The following is a 22189-nucleotide window of genomic DNA, read 5'->3' on the forward strand; positions in this document are numbered from 1 at the left end:
ACCCAGCCTGTTCAGATCTCTCTGAAGGGCCTTCCTACCCCCAGGCATGTCAACACTTCCTCCAAACTTGGTGTCATCCGCAGACTTACTAAGATTGAGATCCCCTCATCCAGGTCATCAAAAAAGATACTGAACAGGACAGGCCCCAGTACGAACTGCTGGGGAACACCACTCATGACTGGTTGCCAGCTGGATATAATACCACCATGCTCTGAGCCCAGCCATCCACAGCCAGTTCTTTACCCAACAAAGAGTGTGTCCCCATCCAAGCCACGGTCTGCCAGCTTCTGCAAGAGAATTCTGTGGGAGACAGCGTCAAAGGCTTTGCTGAAGTCTAGGTAGATTCTGTCAACAAAGTCAGAGTTGACAGTATTTAGGGAAAATTCTTCTTTCCATCTCCTTGGTGATGGTGATTTAGTTATGATCTCAACTCCATATTATCCTTTATATATTCCCTAATAGTTAACAATCTTCTGCTCCTTCTGTAAGCTTCTGATTACTACATTATTTCCCTTGCTGAGAGGGATGTCTAGAAGGTCACTTTTCTTCCATGTAGAATGATAAACCAGATTCCCTTAAATTCCAACACAAAGAGATTTTAAAGACATCTTGCAAACAGAAATGAACACTTTCAGGCACTGAGCAAAGCTTATATTCTTATATTCTGTTGTGTCTGGTTTTGGCACACATTATTGCAACTCTGGTGTTAAGTATTTGAATTTGTGGAGTAATATAACTGAAGTAAAAGCACAACATTAACTGTATCAAACCTCAGAGACATTTCATTGTTAGAGAGAACTCTTGGTGAAAGGATGCTTTGCCTAAAAGAGGAATGACTTTTGAGACAGCCCAGTGAAAACTGCTATATTATAAGAAAACCAACCACTGTTAACTCCTCAAAAGGAAGAAAATAGCTGCAAATTGCTGGAAGAATCCAGCTGAGAGTACCATCACTCTGGGTAGATGGGGCAAAAAAATAAAAGCAGTCATGTATAGGCAACAGGAGCCTATTTAACACCTTTAAAATGCAAGAGCAGCTACAAAAAAAAAACAACAAAAAAACACAAAACAATGTGTGAAATATTTGGCTGGACACTATTTGGATTTAGACTTAATGTCAATTATATGAATTACTGTCTTTTTCTCATACCTTTAATTAAGAAAGGAGTAACAGGGAGGGAGTTGAATTCAGAAGCACTGGTACCACATCCTGCTCTTAGCAGATAGCTCTAACTTACTTCTACAGGAAGAACAGAGAGCTCTAATTTTCAATTTCTACTTTCACAACACATGTCCAGTCAAAGCCCTTTGTATATTATAACATCCCACTAAGAAATCTCAGTTGCAAAGCAGTTTGTAAAGGTAAAATAGTAACTGGTAATTACTAGAAACAGATTTTAGTAATTCCATTGCTAGTTAAAGAGAAGTCAGGAGATGAATACAGACCTGGTCACTGGGCTAGTTGCATTAAAATGGTATTTGTTTAGTAGTTCGGTGTTGGGCACAGCAGTTTTTCCAACACATAAAAGCAAGTAAAACTAAGAGGCTTTTTTCCATCAAAAATTTGGTTTCAGCAACACAGAACTGAATGCTGCAGAATTCTGTGTCCCATGAATGTACTGCATCCTTACAGTGCTATTGGTAACAATAGCTGCACAGTTAACACAAAGCCAACTGGTTTGATTTTCAACTCTTTCAAGAAACATGAGAGAAATCGGGTGATGTGTTGACTGGAATTTGAATTAACTATCTCTTTTCTGTTTCTATCCCAAACCAAAACTGTATCTTCGGCACACCAACTAAACTGCCTTCAACTGAGGAGCATTCTATTTCTTTCTCTAGCTTAAGACAATACATCAACAGCTGGTTGAAAATTCATTGATTAAATAATTTGTTAAGTAACAAACACATTCAAGTAAATCTGATGTGTCAGTAAAGCAACAAGCTTGAAGTAGAAATGGAAATAGTAGCTATTTTGTATTTTGAAATAAATGCATCTGGCACCTTACATTTTGAACTGTCTATTCACCTGCTTCACTAGCAAAAACATTGGTGGGACAAGACGTTATACTTGCACTTACTCGCAACTCTAGTGGTGAACTGAATGTGTATGTGGCCTCTTGTGAACATATGCAATCTTGTTTTTCATTTTTATCCGCAGAGCTAAAAGCCATGAACTCTGCCCTACAAAAGGGTGAATACAGCTGTACTGTATTACAGCAAATTTGGCTTCATCATCAGAATTCCTTTTGCCTTACATTGAAGCTGTTTATTTTTCTCTATTTCAAAGACTTTAGAGGGCATGAATGAAAGACCTAGTGATGCCTCTGCAAGTGTTAGGCAAATGAAGCATGCCATAAGAAAATATATTAGCACCATCTATTTGTGAGAACCACCTCACTTATTACTTCCAAATTGTTCACAGCAGCGGATTTTCCAAATCCGATGCCATAAGTACCACCAGCCAAGACTGCAATGATAATCTAACAGCATGCAGCTTTTATTTTTGCTATTTTATATTTTTGTTTTTTCTTTGGCTCCCAAACATGGAGAAATATTGGTTGCTTGGCTCAAAATCAAACATAGCTCGAAAAGGGAAAAGCTTAAAAATAGATCTGTTTCTCTGCAGTAGAATTAACAAGAAGCACTCCTAAGCCACAACCATAGGACACTATAATAACTTAGGATGGAAAGGACTTCAGCACCCCCAGCTCAATGCAGACCAGTTTGCCCAGGGCTATGACCAGCTGAGTCTTGAAAACATCTAAAGACAAAGTTTCCAGAATGTTTCTGGGCAACTTTCTCCAGTATTTACCACTCTTGCAGTAAGAATAATAATAATAGTAAAAATAAATAAATCTTAATGTCTAGCCAGGATTTCCCATGTTCTAGCTTGCACCCGTTGCATCATACTGCTTTGCAAAGACTGTCTTGGTTTTCTTTACATCCTCTTACTGAGTAGCTGTGAACAACGTTAAATTATCTTTCCCCCTCACAGATTATATACAAATGTAATTGCTTCCAGAGACAAAATCCAAATTAACGATGAAAATGGGTGCCATATTGACCCTTAAAAAGAGCTAGAAACAATTTCTTATTAAAAGTGGATGAGTTAAAAGCATTGTACATGGTTTTGTCTTTGCAACTTAAGTTCCCCAATGAAATGATGTTATTATATCAACACTGTACACTAGCTTAGCAGTACTTCAGAAAAAGGTTGAGTCAACACTCATTACTTTAACTTTTCAAAACACACTTATGCAAATTTATTTGCAAAAGCAACCCAGCTCATGTGCTTTCAACTTTGGCTTGCAGGATCTCTCTGCTCAGGCAGATAAGAAAACAGATGAACAAAAGCAATGCTATTCTTACCTATAAAGCTACATTTATTACACAAAGATCTACTGGGACATTTAGAGAGATAAGTCATGAAAAAGTTTCAATACTACAATTCTTGTTGAAGTCCTAGCACTCTGTGTCAGTTTCTCCAGTCCCCAGTCAATTGGCTCTGTACATTTCAGTGACATTCTGCTGGTTCAAGAAATAAATTGTGGAGCAATTCTCACTTCATTTTGAAATGCTACTTTTTTGCTTACAGAGGCACAGTTTAATACATAAATGACATGCTTTTCCCATTTTAACTATGGTGCTTAAAAGGTAGAATAAATAAATCTTGTTATTTTAGGGCTTATTATTATGACCTATTTCTTTATTGGTAACTAGAAACTAGTAATCAATTCAGGTTGTTAAGCTGTGAAGGTGCAATAATTTAAAAACAGGGAGAATGCAATACAAAGCAAAACAAAATAAAAACCAACAATAAACAACAGCAACAAAAAGATTTCACTGAAGAAGGATCCAGACAATTTAAATTGTCTAACTCCTGATATCTGGCACATGAGGAGCTAAGAAGTTTCTGAAAAGGAAAGTGATAAAGAGGAAGCCAACTTAAATCAGTCAGTAGAAAATACAGAATTGTAATTAAGTTTGTCTAGGAAATGTAGAAGAATAGCCTGTAGCAAGATAATTTCAAGTAATTAAAAGAATCTAATATCACACTTCATTCTTCATTTTCTAGCTTCTCTCATTGCTGAAACAATTTTTTCAGCTAGTAAAACCACAGTACAAATGGTTGGTCCTTGTACTTGTTTTTGGAAATTGCATTTAACAAGGAAGAAATCATCCAGATTGGTTTGAATATCTCCAGAGGAGAATGCACAAGCTCTCTGGGCAGTCTGTTTCAGAGCTTTATCACATATACAGTAAATAAGTTCTTTCTTATGTTGCATGGAACTTCCTTATATTCAAATTTCTGAGCATTGCCCACCTTGTTCTGTCACTGGGCACCCCTGATCAGACCCAGGCCCCATTCACTTTACTCCCACCTACTACATCTACTCCCCAGATGCGTCCAGACTTAAATCATAATAGTGACCAAGAGCTGAAGACTTGTCAAGAATGCAGACAAAAGAATTCAGAGAGAGATACAGAGAACTAGAGTAATACTTCCTACTCCAGAATAAATGATGTTTCTTGAGGGCAGTGGCTCATTAGCTGTCTCAGACCTCCATAGGAAGAGATGTACTGTGTGGACCCAGGGTCAGTTCCAACGCTTTCAGTGCCCTTTCTCATGTCAAATTACTGAGACTTCTTCCTTCATTTAGAATATGTATTATGATAATGCTGATCTAAAACATGCTCTTTTTAACAGATATTTAGTAGATATTTCTCAGAGAAACAGAAGGAAATCTGGCAAATTTGTCCTCTCAAAGCCTAGTTGTTCCCCAGTTTGTCTCAAGAAAGCATTCATATTGTGCAGGTATGCACTTCTTACAACTTACCTTGCCAGTTCCTCTCCAGTACTCACTAGAGTTCAAAGCTGAGTTAAATCACTGTAGCTCACTATAACTTTAGGATCAGTGAGAACAATACAGAAGGAAAGGCACAACTGTCAGCTATTTGAAGGCTAAATTTTTAGAAATGTCATTTCTATAATCTGTTTTGGGGTCAATCATGCATTTCTTCAAAGTTCCATTTCCATCATTTCACTGTCTCCTTTGCAAGGATCCTTACTCAGTTTAAAATTATTTTTTTATTGGACTAAGAACTGTAACTATTCTTTTTTTTTTTTTTTTTGAGGTATAAAGCTAAAAAGAATCTGGACTTAAATTTGAAATCCCATGCCAGGGGTTCAGCCCCATCGCTTTCACCCTGCAGCCCATTTCCCTTTATTTGTGAAAAAAATCACATAATAAACAACACTGGGAAAAAACAAACAAACAAACAAACAAACAAAAACAACCACAAGTACTTGTTTGAAAATAACCAGTTCTGCAGATCTGGTGGAAACAGGAATGGGAGTTAAACTTCTGAAAAATTCCTTAGTCAGAGGCCTGACAACCACACGATACTGCTCAATTTTTCATTTAAACCTTAGGAAATCCCACTCATTCATTTTCTCAGTCTGTAAACTTATTTCTGTTTAAAGGCAATATTTATTTAAGCTAAATGTTTAGCACACAAAATTCATCATCAGACAATTTAACATTTTTAAAAGTTAAGGGCAGAACAAATCTGTCACCTTAAGTGGATAATTCTCACTGAATGTCCTTAATGTTGAACCATTTTCAACAGGCATTATTTAGAATCAATAGCATAAAGATAACAAAACTTAAAAGGTCTTTATTTGTGGGAAAATGAACAAAACAAAAACTTCTACCTTTCTAATGAACCTCAAATTCTTCTTTCAATTTAGATTTAATTTCAGGCACAAACTGGAACACAGGAAGTTCCATCTGAACATGAGAAACTACTACTTTACTGCAAGAGTGACAGAGCACTGGAACAGACTGTCCAGAGAGGTTGTGGAGTTTCTTTCCCTGGAGATATTCAACATCTTCCTGGATGCTCACCTGTGTGACCTGCTATAAAGCACCTACTTCAGGAGGGGAGTTGGATTGGATAACCTCCACAGGTCCCTTCCAACCACTACAACTCTGATTCCAGATCACTTATTCATACTGGGATAGAGCTTGATTTGGACTTCATAATATGATCTCCAGAGTACTGTTCCTCTGACTTTATTCTCAGAACTAGATGTTTGTTGTTGTTTTTTCCATACTGGCCTGGTGTGTCTTTCTGGGCTGATGCAACTCCACCTAGACAGACCTGACGAGACAGTGCCTGAATCTTGCCCAAAAAAGCTGGTCTTTCCCATTCGGGCTCCTCTCCTGTCCAGGAAATCAGGTCCAAGGCATCTCCACCCAGGCTAAAACTGCATCTTTGCCAAATAACCCAACAGATTCTGCATAAACTCAACAAGGAGTGCAGAAGACTGTGACTGTTGGGAGGAAGGAAAAGCTCCCAGCTGCTCTAGGTCTAACTCCTTTTTAAGCCTCCAAGAACACTAGTTAATGCAAATGCTAAAAATATACATAATATACCTTTTTTTTTTCCCCCTCTTTTGGACCCATCTGTATATAAAGTAGTTATTTAGAGCCAGTCAGATAAATAAAAGCATGGGTTTTCTGTAATAACTCCTCCATTGGGAAAGCTCAGAAAGATATTATGAGCATAAGCAGGTGAGGGATTTAAATACTGTTGGTCTCACCCTGCCCATAAATTAGAAACAAATTTATATAACCAGCATAAAAAGAACTGTGGATTTTAGTTCAACAAACTCCTTAAGAACCTGCTCCTTGGTGGGATCTGCTTAGCATTACCACTGGCATCACCTATTCACTGGTAGGCAGTGATTATCATTCCCTTAATCCACTCTTCATCTAAAAAAGTACATATTAAAATAAAAAAAGTCAATGCATTTTTGAAGAATAAAAACCCAGAGGCTTAATGAAAACAGCATTTGTAGCTATCACTGCATTTTCTTCTAGGAGAAGAGTGAAGAGATGATATCTCACTTTGCAACTCGTGTTGTTATCCTTCGTTACTGAATGCACTGCTAATCTGCTATGTGGATCGACATGTGCTGATTGCAGTGAGGTTCACACAGTGCAGCATTTGTTATAAAACGTTCCTTAGATGTGATTACTACATATTAGAATACTTTCGTTATTATTATTATTATTCTAGTATGTACCTGTTAGGTTGATTTTCAGTGTGTTTATTCATTTGGGGATCTCTTGAAACACTTATGGAGCAATGGAGAAGAATTTAAAAAGGACTGTGAAATAACTGATGGGTAGTTTCTTTTCTACTGTTTTTTTTTTTGTTTTTTGGGGTTTTTGTTTTTTTTTTTTTGTTTTTCCATAGCTTAATTTCACCTCCTCATGCATCATTTAGTGATTTTCAGAAAGTGTTAGTGGTTTTCAGACAGCTAGCAGTATGTATTGTTAACATTCAAGATGTAAACTAACTTATGAGCCTCAGAACTGTCAACAAAGTATACTTCCCAATTGTAAATCTGAAAAATTGCTAAGCATTCCTTTTATGCAGTGGTCTTCACTGATTGTCATGTCTAAGCGGTCTCTTAATCACTGATTAGCCTGTGCACACAAACCTTTCCTATTAAACAGAGCACTACAGTATGAATCTAGTATGAAATTCTAAGTATGAACCTCAACTTGCACCAGGGGAAATTCAGGTTGGAAGTTAGGAAGTACTTCTCCAAGAGAGTGATCAGGCATTGGAATATGCTGCCCAGGGAGGTGGTGGAGTCACCTTCTCCAGAAGATGAGAACAATTGGTGATTGGTGGACATTTGGAGTGCATGATCTTAGAGATCTTTTCCAACCCTGGTGATTCTATGATTCTATGAATAAATTTTACAAGATCTAAAAGTCAAAGAGTAGAGTATGTGAACCATGAGAAAAAGCCTGAGTTTTCTCACCAAGAAGAAAAGAGTGTAGCTGGAATGCTATGTACATAAAGAAAGAAACAAGCAAAAAACTGAGGGAAAGCAGGAAAAAAAAACCAAAACTGGTACGTATCTGTAAAAAGCACATGTAATTGACAGAACCTATAGTGAGGAACTGATAAATATAGCAAAGCTCTCAAGAAATCTCACAAACAAGCACAAAAGGGACAAAATGATTTCATGAAGGCCACTTCAGTAGAAACAATTTTCCACTTGAACGGTACTGGTTTTTCTTCTGCAACCTTACATATGTACCATGAATCCTCAAGAAGTGCTACCCTCTCCAACTAATAGCCTATTTTCTACCTCACAGATATAGATATTGAAAATCCAGTAAAACTGGTTATCTTCAGTAAATAGATAAGACAAATAGAAGCACCAGGGAGAGGCAAGATCCCTCTGTCATGTAAGAACAGAAAAATATCACACTACGTTTGCTTGAGGAATGGCAGAAAAGAACATCCAAGAGATGAACTGTTCAGCCTAATCTCAATTATCAGAAACATATGGAACAAATGGTCAGATCTCAGCACACAGAGAACAAAGAGGAGATTCAGAAGAGCCAGCACAAATTTACCACAGCCAGACCGTGTGTGACCAATCCTGCTGTCTTCTGTAATGTTATTACTGGCTTTGTGCACAAGGTAAAAGTAGCACATATCATTTTCTTTGACTTAAGCAAAGCTTTAGACACAACCTCCACAAGCATCCTTGCAGCCAAACTGAAGAAGAAAAGGCTGCATGGGCAGAGCATAAGGTGGATGGAAAACCATGCTCAAAGAGTAGCAGCCAGTGGTTAAAAGTCCAAAGCCCTCCCTTGATATTCTTTCTGATTCTCAAGCAATATCCACAGCAGTACCTAAATTAATTTCAGTGGAGGAGAATGATTTCTGATTTGAGTACACTTAGCCCACATTAGATAATAAGATGTGTGACACATAATGATCTTCTTCCAAATTTAACAGACTAATTAGCTTGAGACAATCAGAAACAGGCGGACACTGCTGCACTTCTGACACATCTATGCATCCAGAAGGTTTGTTCCTCTGTGCAGTTTTAATATGCCCGTACTCTCTTGCATAGCTCTTGAGAAACACAGTAGTCAGTAGTCTTTGTCACAAGTTCTTAAAAGAACTAATAAAAGGTATGTGAAATCAGATATACATCAATAGAAACAAGTTTATAATTATAAAGGGATTTAATGATTTATTTCTTTTAGAAGCAGCTAGAAAGAGAAAAGTACAATTTGTCTGTTACATTGAAATTGTGTGTCTGGAGACATGGCAGCAAAAGACATTTAACAATCCTTAAATGTATGCAATTTTATAAAAATATCCTTCCTACTTTTGTACTGCCTAATAAGAATTATTTTCTAATTATAAATTGTTCATTATGCTGCACAAAACTTCAATAAACCTCTCTATAATAACATGTAGCACATGATGAAAACTGAAAGGTATCATACATTCTCAGAAAGTCATGATGACTTAAATTCCAATATTGCAACCATCCCATTATCATGCTAAGCATCTGAATTATCTGCGCAAAGTCTTATAAAATGTAAGATATGCAGGACTTCAAATACTGAAAATATTAGCAGCTTTGGATATGTAGTTGGCAATGGCATTTGCAATATTCTGTGTTTTAGCACTGTAGTAAGTTCCCTATTTTTAAGCAGCTGATAAAGCAATTAAATATCTGAAGTGTGCTGTCTGTTTTGTGCTATAAAACTTTATAAGTTATGAAACTTCATTATTTACCAAAGGCAATAATTAAAGATCACATGCTAGTAATGCTTTGAGGGCCATAATTTGTTATTCTCAATTCTATCAGCAAAGCTTTTAACAATTTATTTCCTTTCAGTTTAGAAACTTCTAGACACACATAATAATGCACATGCTCAGAATTTCCAACAGAGCAGTGATAATAAAGTTAATAAAGTGTTTTCACTCCTGCTCTGCATCTCCAAACCAAACACTCACACGTCATAGACACTAGCTGAATACAGCTGAATCCTATAAGGACTGATTCCAAATGCATACAGTTTTTTTCCAGATGGAAAACATATCTCATCTTGTACCACTAGATGAGGTGAATCTCAAGACTGATGATCTTGCTTCTTGTTTAAAAACAAAAAACAACACACAAAAAAACCCCAACAAATTAAGAAAGATCACAGGTGATTCTCTTCTCCTACAGTTACGCATTCTGAGTTTGAAATGACAGGAAAGCTTCTACAGCTCAAGAAAATGTCTCCAGAAAGAAGCAACAGACTTCCTCCTGGTTTTTAAGAGTGAAGACAGAAATCACTACTGAGAAAAATATTTATGATTTTGGGGCAGAAGGTGGGCATGTACAAATACATGCTCAGAACCATCAGCTGGGCAATTTGTGCTTTACTGACTTTACATTTTCACTTGTACTTCACTCAGAAATGTATCCAATTGTTTATGGCAAATTCATGCTATGTAGAAATTGACGTTTCTTTCATCACTGATCTTGAAACTCAGTGCAGAGTAGATTACGTTAATTCCCAAGGGAAATTCTCTGGTTTAAGACCTTATAAAGCACATACGTTCTGTTTCATGACTTCACAGTTCATAGGTTTTAACAAACAATAATGATCTATCTCATGACCCTTTCGCTCTATATCTGACAAATAGTTTAAAATTTACAAAAGGAAATTAAAAATAATAATAATAATGCACATGAAAATACCTGCAAATCTAAAAAAAGCCAGGCCATAGAAAAAAAACACACAAAAAGCAAACAAACAAACAAACAAACAAAACCAACTAATATTCACAGTGTCTGAGATTTCTAAACTGAAACTGAGCACAACTAAAAGCATCTAGTTCCTTTGATTCAGCATCTATAATTTCTCCTCTCAGCCTTAACACTATGAATGACCTCATGTGCCCTGTAAGCAACTACACTGATAGCATATGATACTCATCACAAATTTCTGTAAGTACTTCCAAGTGAGAAGAGAGCACAATATCCATTACATTATTTAGAAGCTTTGCTTTCTAAGAACTCTTGCACAAACAACATACTGATGCTTTTACAAATGGCTTTTTCAGCTGGAACTAAACAGTACAGAAAGACTGATAAAAGCCTGGAAGATTAAAATAAATAATTTTTATTGCAATATACTTATCAAAATTGACCTAGACAAGCCAGAAGAAATGCTGAAGGGAACATAATCACAGAATCACAGGGGATGGAAGGAACCTCATTGAGTCCAACCCCCCTGCTAAACCAGTTCCCTACAGTAGGTCATACAGGTAGGCACCCAACCAGATCTTGAATATCTCCTCAGAGTGAGACTCCAACACCTCTCATGGCAACCTGTTCCAGTGCTCTGTCACACTCATAAAGAAGTTCTGCATGTATGTATGGAGCTTCCTGTGTTAAAGTTTGTCATGGTTTTGTAACGTTGCTGTGACAAAGTTTTAGGCCTTTACTCCTTGTCCTATCACTATGCACCACTGAGAAGAGCCTGGCCTCATCTATTTTCCTCCCACCTCCCTTTAGATATTTATAAACATTAATCAGTTTATAGCCTTCTTTTCCACAGGCTGAACAGACTCAGATTATTCAGCCTTTCCTCATGAGAGAGCTGGTCCAGGCCCTTTATCATCTTTGTCTCCCTTTGCTGAACTTCTTCCAGGAGATGCCTGTCTTTTTTGAACTAGGGAGCCCAGATCTGGACGCAGTATTCTAAATGTGGCCTCATCAGGGCGGAGTAGAAGGGAAGGACAACCTCCCTCAACCCGCTGGCCATGCTCTTTTTAATGCACCCCAGGATACCATTGGCCTTCTTGGCCACAAGAGCACACTACTGGCTCCTCACCAATGGGCTGCCTACCATGATGCCCAAGTCCTCTGCAGAGCTCCTCTCCAGCAGATCAGCCCCAAACCTGTACTGATACATGCAGTTATTCATCCCCAGGTGCAAGACTCTTCATTTACACTTTTTAAATCTCATCAAGTTCCTCTCTGCAGTATTTATGCTTGTAATTTTTTCATAGCATAGTTAAAAGCAAGTAATAGGCTACCTGCATGGTGCAATATCAGGAGTCAAGATCAAAAAAGAAAGTGTCTATTGTTTAGCTTTATGACAAAGTATGGAGACCCGATGCCGGCTGAACACTCAGTCCCCTCCCCTAAGAACCTAAGACAGATCTTAATTGGCCTAAGAAAATTCATGCCTCCCATACTGAAATGAAGCCATTTCTCTAACCGTGTAACTAACACGCAAGCACAATCATATGCTGCTCTATAAATAAAGAGCAGTACAGTGCCACTTAATCCGCCCACCTCAGTGTTTGCATGAGCCAGAGATAATGGAACTCAGCCAAAATTTCCTGGTCAAACATTAATTTTCTTCCTATTTTTGCACCCCAGAACTCACATTCTTACTAATTTTCAGACTATTGCACCCATGCCTATTATTTTCTGCATATGCTTGGACATGTCATGCAGACACACCGAGATTTAAAAACAAAACTGATAAGCGATATGGCCTGAAGTCTTGCATTTTTTTCCACTGTGCATCTTTCTTGTTCATGTACAGGCCTGAACTGTGGTAATGACAGAATCATTTCAAAGTCAGAAAAACATTTCAGTTTTACATGTAGCTTTACATATTTGTATTATTGAACAAAGCATAACTCTATGTGTTCTAAAATGTTTTCAGACTTGCACATCATAGAAAGAAAAATTAATGTGAATAATAAATGTAGAGCAGTGGCAAGGAGCTGACAAAAGGAGATTTTTTTTTCCCTGTTCAAGTTCAAAAATAATGTTATCCCACACACATTTCAGTACTCTAAAACTGGCCAGGCTCCCAAAGCATTAATTATGTAGACTCATCCTGAACACTCTGTGGCCATTTATAGATTTATGAACTGATGCCACAACTGGTTTTGATGGGAGAGAATACTACAGCTTCTCACTGCTTCATTGAATTATGCTTTTCCTGAGCACATTTCAAGAATAACGTAAAACATTCGGAGTATACAAAAAAGCAGAAGTAACGCTACAAATTCCCTCCCACTTTGAGAACCCACTTTGCCATTAGCTCTCTGGCTTGGATAAGGCCCTGCATTCCCAATTTCAGCATCAAGCACCTCCAGTAGCTAGCGTCCTGACTCTTTACCTGTATGTTTTTTTCCAGTAACACTGATATAGTGAAGATTCTGAGTTGACATTCCTGCTGTAACCATCCTTATGTAACCTAGCTTGCATATCCTCTAGTTTTGGTTACATCACTTTGGTAAGGCAATGAGCACAAAAACACTGAATTCTGGTGGTCAAAGTATAATCACAACTTCATCAACAGTAGAAATTCAGCTGATGGTTCAAAAGCTCGACCCGCTCTGATTTACTTCACCACATCTTACACTGATTTGCTCAAGTGGGAAGGCTTAGGGTTGTTCTGGTCAAAGTGTAATGACATTATCAGTATGTTTTGAGGGAATGGTCTGGTCCTTGCCTACACAAAGGCTTGCTTCTTGCCAGGAATCATTTTTATAAAAGCTATCCTCAAAGCAAAACAAAATAGATAATAATTTCCTAAAGCATATTCATAGAACACATATCTAGCCTATTTTACAGAAAATCTATTTTCTAAGCAATTGCATTTGAACTAGGGTGTGCCGGGCAAGCTTGGGTAGCATCTTTTCTGCTTCTGGTTGCCCTCTTTCACTACCGACTGGACTCCTGTCCTTACAGTGTCCTGTTTAGAGCCCTTACCTTTTAAGAACACTGATACGTCTTTCTTCATAGGAAGTCTAAAAGGACACTGCAGCAGTCTATGCCAGGGAGCATCTCAGACCATATCCCACAAAAAGCCAAGGTTTAGAGCATTCCACACCTGCAGATGTATTCAGTTCACCACCACTTTCAAGTCTGCACTTGAATTTCCCCAAGGAAAAGAAATCCACTAGGACCTGCACAAACAGTTCTGACTGGCAGGTTACTGCTAGCCATTTGTTCCCCCGGAGCAGACAGCTTTCCGTTTGCACATGCAATGTGTAGAACACACCTGGTAAGACCAAACACTCCAAAGCATCAGCTCCAGTGACTGTCCACAGCACCAGCCCTCAACAGATGTACAGACTGACATCTGCATCCACAGATGGGTCTGGCCAAACAGCAGCAGCATAATCTAGCTTACAGACCCTCCTCAAGTGAGTCAAATAGACTGCATTGCTCAAATGGCTAGATACAAAAGATAGCATGAAAAGTACACTGAAAAATTATAGTCTGAACGAGATACTGGGAAACTGAAAATCAAAGTGAAGAAGTGGAAGGTTATACAGATCACCCAGCACTGAGATCATTTTGGAAGCTTTCATATGTTCTGGATTTTAATCCTGGCAGATCCTGCCCACATTTATCACTGTCGCATCATTGCCAGAGCCAGCATAAAAATAGAAATCTGGTATTACAGATTATCTTTGGACTTGGAAGTCTGACACAGAGTACCAAGTTGTGATATATTTTTCATGCAATCTTAGAACAGAACTGTCTGTATGATAAGCTACCTCTGATTGAATGAACAGCTACAATGCCAGAATTTGTAAGGGTTGTTTTCACTTTCAGCAAAGGAGGAGACAAATTTGCTATGACATCTCTACTGACTAAAAACCCTAGTTACTCAGTTACACCAGATAAAAAATTCCTTTATTTCTCAAATGACTTCACTGTCATGATGCACAATTAAATGTGATATAGCTATTTCACATAAGCCTGATCACATGAGTATGTGGATCACTAGAAAGAAGATTTGGTAATCAGATTGATGACTTGGAGAATAAAGAGATGCAGTGGAATATAAACTTGCTTACCATTGCAGACCTTCCCTCTTAACAGAATACTACCACTCATTTTAAAAATATCTGAAGATCAAAGTACTTGTTATTTCCATTTCCAGACATTCAAGTAAATGAATAAATGAAAAATGGTTGTTTTGTCCAAACTGGTTCTTTTTCATTGCAGTGTGCTTTCTGAAGGCTGAAGCACTGTGTATTTTGAAAAAGTCCCCACAACGTTTTGTAAACTATGGAGAAAGAAACATACAAGCAGCATGTCTTTTCACTCTTTTTGAAATGTTTTGACACAACACCTTCCTTATATGTTCAAATAAACACATTTCAATCTTTTTCCTATCTTACATTATTTCTCTTCTACCCTACAGCTACCAAAGGGGTGCATGTGGCACAAAAGCTTGAAGATTAACTTGGCTGTTGTAGTACAGTGACTGTGATGTGTTGTAATAACTCAACGTTGTTTTAACTGCTTGACACCAGTAAGTAAAAACACATGCTGTTCAATCTCTGGTTAGGAAGAAGTATTACATAACATAGCCCAGGCAATAAATTTAGCAGTGAATTAAATTAGCCCACTCCTTTCACAAGTGTCAATGGTAAGTTTGGAACTGTAGTGTAAATACAGTGTTCTCTCAAAGGGACATCGGTTATATTTACCATGAAAACAAATCTTAGCTAGTGGTTATCTGCAATAGTTTCTAACATCTCTGTAAACTTACCAAACAAAAAGATAAAGTAAATCTATTATTTGCTCCACTTATCTCCACAGATGACAACTGCAGAAACAAGAAAGTTTTGGATCTGGTTTTCCCTGTGTAGGTCTGTAAATATGGATTTTTCACATGGTCCCATGAGCAACCTCAAGTCTATTCCTTTCCTCCTTAGAAGGCAGCAACAAGGAAGGAGGTGAATTAAGGTTTCCCTAGTGTTTCCTGGAAAGCAGAATGGGACAGGCCTGACTCCTGGAAAGAGGAACAAGGATGAGACTGAATTCTGGTCTACCTGATGACTAATTCAAATAGTAGGAAAGCCACAGAGGTCAGAAACACATCAAAACAGATAAATAAGACTTCTTTTTTTGAAAAAGTTTTAAAGTTAGACGTTTATAGAAAGGGATCAACTCCAAATTCTTTTCAGCTCTAACAAGGGAAAACAGGATGTGAAGATACACAAAAACTATCAGAAACAGACTATAGTGAAAAAGTGCAGTTCTATGCACATCTGTGTTGTAACTGGAAAGTCAACTAGCAAAGTCAAAACCATGAAATGCTGTTTTACCAAACACTAAGAACTTGTTCCACAACTGTTGCCTTAAACAACATCTGTATTGGGTCCAGCTGGAATGATACCAGTGAAACACAGTTTACAAGGCAGTACAGTCTTGTGGATTATGTCCTGTAACTTGTTTATTCTTGATTCTGTGGCTTTGCTTTTTTTCATCTCCCTCTCAAATTCAGGATGCTCTTCATACTAATTCATCCTATAAAGGGAAGACCTTTTCTTTGCAGTCAGTTCCTGTCTAGAATGGCCACACTGTCTTCATCAAGGATGGAACATTAATGTTTCATGGAATCATAAAAATCAGAGAAAGTATGACAAATAATAACTCTGACACCTATGAACCACAACTGTTTCCTCCTATGAATCATTCACATCAGTAAAATATTCCAAGTATAACAGTGTTGAAGTGAAGAATTACACATTGGATAGCACTGACGTGGTGGAATAAAAGAAGAGATAACATCAAGTTAAAAATGCCCAAGCCTCTTTTCTTTCTGATGAAACACGAAACTCTGGAAGGATAGCTGAAGGAGCAGTGGCCCACATACCTGACAAAAGAAAGTACCTAGATAAGTGCCAGCATTTCCTGCTCTGCCATTCTGTGACCCCATACATAGAGAACATTCGCGTGGACTACAGAACTTTTTCAGCTACTGAAAAATAAACATAAAACTGAAGAAGGCATTGCCTTTATGGCAAAACATAATTCTGATCATCTTTCTCTCTTCCATAAAACACCTACAAAATCTTAAAATAGAAAGAATCTGAATTGTGACATATCTCATAACCAACTCATCATTATGAGGAATTGCCAGACAAATAATGTTCATCTGTACAGAGGCCACTATAACATCACCAGAAATAGAGATGCCTATTTTCTATGTAAAGAAAACTTTTACAATGTAGAATACATAAAAGCATCATAAAGTTTCTGTGGGACATTGTGGCACTCACCCACAGCTGCACCAAGTGCAGGACGGGAGATCGTGCAGCACAGAGCATAGTGGGACAACCCTTCTGCACAGCTGGCAGTGGTGGAGCTAAGGTAACCCCATGGTGCAGTTGGCCCTTAGGGCTGCCAGGGCATGCTGTGGAATCACATTCAACTTGCAAACAGGCAGAGCCCCCAGTTCCCCTTCTATGAGGCTGTTCTTCAACCTCCTCTCTCACGACCCCTTTTTGTGCAGGGATCCAGGGTTGTCCAGTCACAGGTGCAGAATCCAGCACTTGCTCCTATTGACCTTCATGTGCTTAGTGATTGCCCAGCCCTTTTTGTTCAAAGTATTTAAAATAATTTATTGGTAAAGAACATTTGGGAACAGCAACAACACCACTTTCTTTGTCATTCTGCACAAACCCATGCTTGTGGAAGTGAAAGCAAAAACATACATATTTGGTGTGGTGAACCACACGTGTTCTAGCCCCCCAAACAGCACATCCTCACAAAATCTCTGCAATAGTTCTGAAAGTCAGTGATATCTGAAGGGTGTACTGGCACTATTCCTTTGCAGCTGTGGGAGGCAAGATGTTCTTTCCACCTTCTATTACTATTATTACTAAAAGGAAATCCCAGTCCATGAGTCCAGAGATCAGTGTATTTCACCTCCTGGAGAGATGAACTGAGCACATGAATTCCAAAGCAAAATTAAGAATGAAAAGAGAACTTGTTCACGAGCACTGTACATCATTACAAAGCAAATTCAGCTAGATTATTCTCCCTCAAGTTATAAAGTTGTCTCCACTTGTCCCTACAGAGCAGTAGGGACTGCGTAGCCTCAGCTAAGTAGTTGGTCACTTAGAGAGAATCATAGAATCATAGAATTACCCAGGTTGGAAAAGACCTTGAAGATCATCAAGTCCAACCGCAGCCTAACCGTAGTACCCTAACTCTAACAATGCTCTGCTAAATCATATCCCTGAGCACCATTTCCAAACGGCTCTTAAACACATCCAGGGATGGCGATTCAACCACCTCCCTGCGGAGCCTATTCCAGTACCTAACTACCCTTTCTGTGAAGAAGCTCTTCCTAATATCCAACCTGCACTTGCCCTGGCGCAACTTGAGGCCATTTCCCCTCATCCTGTCACTTGTCACCAGTGAGAAGAGACTTGTCCCACTCTCACTGTAAGCACCTTTCAGGTACTGGAAGAGGACAATAAGGTCTCCCCTCAGCCTCCTTTTCCCCAGACTAAACAGCCCCAGCTTCCTTAGCCACTCCTTTTAGGACTGATTCTCCAAGCCCTTCCAAGAAAAGGACCTCAGTGGATTTTACAGAATACTACAACTCATTTTAAAACTAGCTAAAGATCGAAATATACTCTTTTATTAGGAAAGCATTCTGTATGTCCTGCCAAGCAGAAGAGTTTTGCAGACAAAGCCAATTCTTTGCACATTTACAGACAACAGATAGGTAGTAACATATTTGTTATTTTTCAACAGTCCATTGTAAATATTAACCTGAGATGCAGTTGCAAACATAAATATATAAATAAAATAGGCTGGTGTTAACACTGCAATGGAGAGCCTTTAGAATCATAGAATCATAAAGTTGTTTGAGTTGGAAAGGACCCTTAAAGGTCATCTAGTCCAACTTCTGTGCAATGAACAATGGATGAGGTTGCTCAGAGCCCCTCCAGCCTTACATTCAGTGTCTCCAAGGATGGGGCATCCATCACATTTCTGGGAAACCTGTGCCAGTACCTCACCATCCTTTGAAGAATTATTTCATTTACATGAAATGAAGTTTCCACCTGCAGCTGTATTCATTTGGCAAGCAGAACTTCACTTCTGCAATGTTTTTTTAGGTTCTTCCTTCAAAACTGACAATACATAGAAGGTTCCTCTCTGCCCCGCACAATCCTCTGCTATGAGAACTGCTACAATAGTTTACTTATAGAATGCTTTTTGGATAATGTTCATGTCTTACAGTCTACTCAACATGAATGGCAACAGTACTATCAACTGCTTGCAGTTGATACTCCACAGTATTAGCTGCTCACATTTCACTACTCCACATTAATAGCATGCAGAAAACTCCACATTTACACCAGCTTAAAAAGAAATAGTAACTTTCAAAAGAGCACAAAAAACAAACAAACAAAAAAAAACCAACAAAACCAAACAAAACAAAACAATAACAACAACAACAAAAAACTAAAAAAAATAAAGGATGGGAGAAGCAGGAGCTTCAAAATCATAAAATGGTCTGGGTTGAAAAGGACTACAATGCTCATCCACTTTAAATGCTCCTGCTATGTGCAGGGTTGCCAACCCTAGATCAGGCTGCCCAGAGCCACATCCAGCCTCTCTTTTCCCCAGTCACCTCTCTTCTCCTCAGAATTTTTAGGTTACCCACCCATGGATCAGAATCTCATAGGAAGCCCCAAAAGGGCTGATTTCATACTGAATATTGTCATAAGGAACTAAATCACATCTTCCTTTTTAACTGTTCCTGGTTGCAGTATATTGCAGATGTAAAATCCATTACAAAGCACAGTGCACACAGGCAAGCACATCTACAAAGCAAGAGCAATACGTGCCGTACAGACACAGTTGTGAAAGTTCTGTTTAATGCCAAAATACTACAACGTGTTTTACGATCTAGATACAAAAATATTTTCATTTTATGCTATGACTGTTCTTTATGCAGCAATAAATACTAGTAAAAGACAACATTACATGGTTTACATTAGCAAAGATGATAAAGGATTCCTACTATTGTTCCCCCAGACACCAGGAGAGAGGAATAGTTAAATATTCTCAAATGTCTGGGGGAATGAATTTTTCTTGTGGAAAGAACGGTTTGAAATGGAATTGGTTTTAATAATCATGTTTTTCTCCCTCAAAATGCATGCAATCTGACCTATAAAAGTAATTTCTTATTCAAACGTTAATGGAAGATATAAATGGAAAGCATAAAAGTTATTTCAAGACAGAGCTGAAATCATCTGCCAGCAGCACAGAGTGCTTTCTTAAGTCACATATTCTTTATGAACCTACACCAGAAATCTGCACAACACTATTTAAATCATGATAAATAGAGTTATGCTGCTTCACAGTACTTCTCATAGAGTCACAAGATAAAATACAAGCATTTCTAATTGTTTTTATTCAGGAGCTTTGAAGTTACTCTCAAGTGCTTGGACATTGCCCTGTTGAATGATCTTCTACCTTTTTAGCTATCTTAATCTTTCCCATCATGTTGAAAGCAAATTTCCATGGAGAACACAAGCATTAAAAACAAACAAACAAAAACCCCACAACAGAAGAAAAACAAATGAAACCCCAGAAAGTTGTCATAGTTACTTGCCTCTGGGCAATTTCTGAGCACTTCCCAGGTTTACTGCAATATATCCACAGAAAAGCAGAAGGACCAGTCTTGGCATCATGGTTACAAACCCAAGCTTGCACCGTGAATGATTCTGACAGGTATCACACCAAAGTACTGCAGCTGCATTTAAGGGAACGGTTCTCTCTGTGACAAGAGGCAGCAACACTTTGACACAAGCGTAGTTCACACAGTGGGAGGAGACAGGATGACATCATTCACTCCCACTGGAAAAGGAGAATTAGCAGTGAAGAAAAAAAAAGATTATCAGGCTCCCCCTACAATCATCTTCTGCCTTTTTCTTTTTCACAGGGTCCTTCTACCACACAGGACAGACTCTTGACTCATCATTGAGATTTCACACAAATAAAAATCAGACATTTCAATACCTCTATTAACTGATAACTGCTCCATGAAAACTGGATTTAACCTGCAAAATTAACATTCACGCTGCTCAGACATCTGAGCTCAACATTCCTGCAATCTCAAGATTTTGCTTAGGATTCCTAGACTTGGCTTTCCTTCATGCAAAAGTAATACCACTTACGCTTGACTTGACATTATAAATAGGCAAGATAAATATTTATTCAGTGAAAGATTTGTGTTTTCAAAACTAAACATTCTTTTTTTTGTTTGTTTTGTTATACATGATTTTGTCACTTTAAAAGCAATTTATATTTTCCCCTTTGCTCATGGCTTTGAGTCACTGGGAACGACACTCAGTAAAAGCAAAAAGGCAATGCATCTTCCAGAGGTCAGACCCTCTCATTAACTATATAATTGTAAATGGAAAAGAAATACCATTAATTAATTCCACTAAGGTCTATTTCACTCCACAGTGAGCCAACTAAGCATAATACTTGGTCCTGCCCATAACTGAGAGGGTGGGAAGAATAGGGTGGAGCAACACAAAAAGATTACAAATGAGTAAGGAAGAATTTGGTCTCGCTATATGAAAAAGGAGAGCCAAAGAGGTTACATTTATTAAACTAAACAGTGATCTCTCTCTGCTCCCTGTCATTCCTCCTCCCAATCAAAAACACAAGAAAATACTTTTTTTCTGATTTACTAACCCAAATCTGGGAATAGTGAGTTGGAAGTCAACAGTATAAGCAGACAGACCCCTATGGAAATTTCCATACACCATTAACTGAAGGGTCTTTGGTGAGGATATAGACTCTGAAAGTGGATTGTTTTATATGAGTGCTAAGAATAGATAAATGCATCAGCTACAATTTGGATGAGGTGAAAAGATACTAAAAAGGTCATGGAGACGGATAGGAGTGTCCAAAAACACTGACCACACCTGGTGGCCAAAGTGTTCCAAGTGACAGAAAGCACAAAAAGCTGAAAACATGTTTTTTTTCCTCTTTTTTTTTTTTTTTTTTTTTTTAAAATAAAAGGCTATGGAGTAGTTTCTTAATAGAAGGGGTGGGAAACTTAATTCTGGATCACACAGAGCTATCTTTTTAGTAATGTTAGGTGGACTCTATTGGCTTGCCTAATGGCCAACTCACTCTCCTTTTAAAGATCACAGAACACCTTTCAACAAAGTATACAAAGGCCAGCTTCAATTCAGGAAAATCTCAGTGAAACATACTGTCTATTTGGCTATATGACAACATAGATTTTCTCCCATTTTACAGAGATAAATAAAGTCCCATTCCTGCTATCGTAACCACTTGCTTCATTGCTGCCAGTTCCACCTTTCCTCTTCCTTCTATGCATCATCCAAACAATTCTTCTTTGTTTAGTGTGCCAAACACTTAACCTTCCCCTTGAAAGTCTGGCAGACTGCAGGTCCCTTCCCCTCTGATCGTTCCTGTAGATAACAGCTCAGATGAGCCCAGATTTTAAAGAACCACATC

At 38.1% G+C, this 22189-nt stretch overlaps 1 protein-coding gene across 50 annotated transcripts in view; it reads right to left on the reverse strand.

Annotated features, from left to right (window-relative positions):
* ABI3BP (ABI family member 3 binding protein) overlaps positions 1-20519 on the reverse strand; it is a 126349-nt gene extending 105830 nt beyond the window's left edge. For 49 of the 50 annotated variants that reach the window (XM_085526117.1, XM_032447821.2, XM_032447818.2 and 46 more), the window contains exon 1: positions 20304-20518. In XM_085526117.1, coding sequence (XP_085382243.1) covers positions 20304-20382 — 79 coding nt within the window. In that variant the 5' untranslated portion in view covers positions 20383-20518. Of the gene's footprint in view, positions 1-20303 lie in introns of all 50 variants that reach the window. The other variant, XM_085526069.1, reaches the window with a different exon arrangement.
* Positions 20520-22189: the final 1670 nt, after the last annotated feature.

This window comes from Coturnix japonica, chromosome 1 (assembly GCF_054131305.1).
Source record: "Coturnix japonica strain WE chromosome 1, WE-NBRP24, whole genome shotgun sequence".
In the NCBI taxonomy this organism is placed as follows: domain Eukaryota; kingdom Metazoa; phylum Chordata; class Aves; order Galliformes; family Phasianidae; genus Coturnix; species Coturnix japonica.